The following is a 4780-nucleotide window of genomic DNA, read 5'->3' as shown; positions in this document are numbered from 1 at the left end:
TTTTTTTTGAGAGGTTTTTGCTATAGGGCGCGTGCGCTCACCAGACAGACAGAGAGAGACATAGAGACAGAAAGCGAGAAATCACCCCCCAGGGAGGATGGTCACGCTGCAATTCCTTCTCCTCCATTCTCCTCTCGGGATATTGGGCACGCATACACACGCACCTGGTGTGAGTTTTTTTTTTATATTTTTTAATTATTTTACTGAACTTTATTTATTTACTTATTTTAATTTGATCAGAGAGGGACAGAGCATGAGAGAGATAGAGAGAGAGAGAGAGAGAGAGGGAGAGGGAGAAAGCAGCAAGCCACCAGTTCCAGGGTTTGAACCGCGGTCAGACACGTGGGAGTCCAGCGACGTAGTCATTATGCTAACTGCTGGCTCCCAAGCGCACCAATTTCTATAAGAGATGCTCAGAGGTACTCAAGGTTACCAAACTCATCATTACCTGTGCCTCCAGCAACATCAAGGAGCTTGGTCCCAGGAAATGGGTGCATCTTCAAGAGCAGCAGATCCTTCCAGACACGATGGATTCCAAGACTCATCATATCATTCATCACGTCATACTTCTTGGCCACATTTTCAAACACCTGATATACTGACATGGGAGAAACACACACTGTTGTGTTAACAGGATGAACTTGGACAAATCCTAAACAAAAAGAGGGGAAGTTTTGTCTCTGAAATTGCCTATCTTTGCAAGGTGACGTTAAGTCATAATGCTTGTTACTCAATTTCCATCTTTTTAAAAAATTATTTATTTATTATTATTTTAAAGTTTGCTATAAGGTCCATGTACTTATCAGAGAGAAACAGAAAGAAAGAGAGGGAAAGTGACAAAGCAAGTCACCAGGTCTAGGACTTGAACCAAATCAGTCATGTGAGAGTCCAGAGCCTTAACCAACATGCCTCCTGCTGGCCCCAATCCTCAAATTTACATCTTAATATTATCTCTTTATAAAGCTTAGGAGGACTGGGACCAGCAGTTAGCGTAATGGCTATGTCGCTGGACTCCCATGTAGTTGACCGTTGTTCGACGCCTGGACCCAGCCAGGGGTGCGTGTGCGTGCATGCCCAAGATCCCAAGAGGTGAACAGAGAAGGGATTGCAGCGTGGCCATTCCCCCTGGGGGGTGATTTCTCACTTTCTGTCTCTATGTCTCTCTCTGTCTGTTTGGGGAGTGCACGCGCCCTCTAGCAAAAACCTCTCCCCTCCAAAAAAAGTTTAGGAGGACTGGCAGATAGCATGGTGGCTGGGGCACTAGACTCCTACATGGCTGACCACAGTTTGAACCCCAGATCTGTTAGCTTGCTTTTTCATTTTCCCTTTCTCCCTCTCTGGTCAAAGTAAAAAAATAATAGTAAGAAATCAAAAAAAAAAAAAAAAGTAGTAAGAAATCAAATTAAATAAATAAATATCTTTAAAATTTTTTAAAAAGGTTAAATTTTAATTTTTTAAAAGAATTCTTTTATTTAACTGCATTTATTATTTTTATTATTATTTTTATTTGACCAGAGAGAGAAAGAAAGAGAGGGAAAGTGAGAAAGCAAGCCACCAGGTCTGGGACTCAAATCACAGTTGAATCATGAGGGTGGTAGTCCAGCACTCTCAACCACCATGCCCCTGCCAGTCCTTAATTTCGCTCTCTCTCTCTCTCTTTTTTTTTTGCTATAAGGTGCATGATAGAAAGCGAGAAATCAGCCTCCGTGAGGAATGGCCATGCCTCAATCCCTTCTCCTTCATTCTCCCCTTGGGATTTTGGGCATACCCACGCATGTGCCCGGTTTAAGATTTAAGCCACCAGGTTTGGGACTCAAACTGCGGTCAACTATGTGGGAGTCCAGAGACATAACTATTATGCCATCTGCTGGTCTCGATAAGTAATTAAAAAAAAAAAAAGTTGTTTAGGGCTAGCAGGTGGTGTGGAGGTTAAATGCTGGATCTCATGTGGCTGACTGCGTAGTTTGAGTCACAGAACCAGCAGCCTGGAAATCAAACTAGGCATGTGTGCATGCATGCCCACGATCTTAGAGGAGAATGGAGAATGGATTGCAGTGTGGCTATTCCAACTGGGGAGTGATTTCTCACCTTCCCTGGCCCTGGTGAGCACATTTGCCCTATAGCAAAAATCTTTAAAGAAAAGAAAAAGAAAATGTTCAAAAGTACTTCATAGAGGACCAGCAGTTGGCTATGTTGCTGGACTCCGATGTAGTCGACTGCGGTTCGAGTCCTGGACCCAGTGGCTTAAACTCATGCTGGGATATGTGCATGCATGCCTAAGATTCCGAGAGAATGGAGAAGGGATTGTGGCGTGGCCATCCCCCGAGGGGGTGATTTCCCGCTTTCTGTCTCTCCGTCTCTCTCTGTCTTTCTGGTGAGCGCCCACACCCTGTAGCAAAAACCTCGCCTTTAAAAAAAAAAAAGTACTTCATATGTGGGGTTAGCAGGTGGTATGGTGGTTAAGGCGCTGGACACTCTCACTATGGCTGACCACAGTTCAAGTCCCAAACCTAGTGGTTTGCTTTCTCACTTTCCCTCTCTCTCTGGTCAAATTAGAGTAAATAAATGAATAAATAAAATTAAAAAAATAATTATTTTTTAAAAAGTACTTCATAGATTTCAATTTTTTTTAAAAGAATTATTTATTGGGGATCAGCAGGTGGCGTGGTTGCTAAGGTGCTGGACACTCCCACATGGCTGACCATAGTTCAAGTCCTAGACCTGCTGGCTTGCTTTCTAACTTTCCCTCTCTCTGGTCAAATTAAAATAAATGGATGAATAAATAAAATAAAAATAATTATTAAAAAAAGGATGATTATTTATTTATTGGACCAGCAGATAACATAATGGTTATATCGCTAGATTCTCATGTAGTTGAACATGGTTCAGTTCCTGAATCTGGAAGCTTGAAACTCATGCTGGGCACATATGCATGTATGCCCAAGATCCCCAAAGGAGAATGGAGGAGAAAGGACTGTGGCATGGCCATCACCCCTGGGGCATGATTTCTCACTTTCTGTCTCTGTCTGTCTGTCTGGTGAGTGCACATAACCTATGGCAAAGAAACTCTCTAAAAAAAATATAATTAGAAAAGAATTATTTATTTCTGAAACTACCAGGTGGCATGATGGTTAAGGCACTGGACTCCCACATGGTGGACTGCAGTTCAATTCCCAGACTTTGTGGCTTGCTTGATCACTTTCCCTTTCTCTCTTCGTCTCTGGTCAAAATTAAAAAAATAACAATAAATAAAATAATTCTTAAAAAAGAATTATTTAATTTTATGATTATCATTATTTTTAAAATTTTTAAAAAGAATTATTTAATTTTATTTATTCATTTATTTTTATTTGACCAGAGAGAGACACACACACACACAGGTAGAGAGAGAGAGAAAGTGAGAAAGCAAGACACCAGGTCCAGGACTAAAACCATTGTAGGCCAAGTAGAAGTCCAGCGCTTTACACACCAAGCTACCTGCTAGTCCCTCGACCTTTTTTTTTTCTTCAAATTGCCGGAAGATGTGGGATGTGGGTGCTCACAAGAGAGTAAGAAAGCAAGAAAGCACCCCCTATGGGGCACGATCATGCTGCAATCCCTTCTCTATTATCTCCTATTTCTCCTTCCTTTTGTGCACATACGCACACACGCCCAGCATGCTTTCAAGCTATTGGGTATAGCACCTGCACCATGCAGTAGGCACACGGGGTCCAGCCTCCTTAACCAACATACCACTGACTGGCCTGAAGATATTCATCTCTTTTCTGCTGTCTTACTTTGGGATGACTACTTGATAACAATGCTGTGCACACACTTGGTATTAGAGATGTTTCTGCTTCTTAGAGGATAGGGTGGGAAGAATTTTCCTACTGGTTATTATAATAAAAGGCAACACAACTAGACACAGGACTAATAGACGGGAAAATATCAGCTTATCTCTGTTTTTATCACTGAGAAAAACTTCAAGTATGGGATTTGGCAAATGGTGGATTCCCACATGGCTGACCGTGGTTTGAGTCCTGGACCTGGTGGCTTGCTTTTTCACTTTCCCTCTCTTTCAATCCGTCCCTCTGATCAAATTAACATAAATAAATGAATATAAATAAAACCCTCAAGTACAATTTGGCGGGCACATGAATGACATGAATGGGAAGAAGTGTAGCAGGACCAAGTTACACTGGAGAGGGTCCTAGTGATTCGTCTCCATAGGGTCAAGACAGAATATGGAATCTGGAGCAGCTGGAGAGAGAAGTCTAGTCTTCAAGATACTCAGAAGGGTTTCTCTTTGAAACTACATTTAACTTCTGCATAGCTGAGATTCTTTCAATAGAATGAGTATCAGTGCCAGCTTCCTACCTTCCTACCATGAAGCTAAAGTAGAACATAAAGGGGAGGGGAAGGACAGATGGCATAGTGGTTACATCACTGGACTCCCACATGGCTGACCGTGGTTCAAGTCCTGGACATGGTGGTTTGCTTTCTCATTTTCCCTTTCTCTTTCTTGCTCTGTCCCTCTCTGGTCAAATTAAAATAGGTAAGCAAGTAAACTTTAAATTATAATAATAAAAAAAAGAGAAAGCGAAGGGGAGATGTTGAGTTCCTCAGATAAAATGTGCTGCATAGTAACCAGCAGTTAGTGTAATGGCTGTGTCGCTGAACTCCCATGTAGTTGAATGGAGTTCGAGTCCTGAACCCAGTGGCTTAAATTCACACTGGGCGTGTGTGTTTGAGTGCTCAAGAACCCAAGAAGAATGGAGGAGAAGGGATTGCGATGTGGCCA

At 42.1% G+C, this 4780-nt stretch overlaps 1 protein-coding gene across 1 annotated transcript in view; it reads right to left on the bottom strand.

Moving 5' to 3' along the window:
• The window catches only part of COQ5 (coenzyme Q5, methyltransferase), a 36323-nt gene that overhangs the window by 22444 nt on the left and 9099 nt on the right, over positions 1-4780 (bottom strand). Inside the window, exon 2 of the mRNA XM_006151525.3 lies at positions 449-598. Coding sequence (XP_006151587.1) covers positions 449-598 — 150 coding nt within the window. The remainder of the gene's footprint in view (positions 1-448; positions 599-4780) is intronic.

Source organism: Tupaia chinensis, unplaced genomic scaffold (assembly GCF_000334495.1).
Source record: "Tupaia chinensis unplaced genomic scaffold, TupChi_1.0 Scaffold000320_1, whole genome shotgun sequence".
Lineage (NCBI taxonomy): Eukaryota > Metazoa > Chordata > Mammalia > Scandentia > Tupaiidae > Tupaia > Tupaia belangeri.
This window is presented reverse-complemented; position numbering and strand designations above follow the sequence as displayed.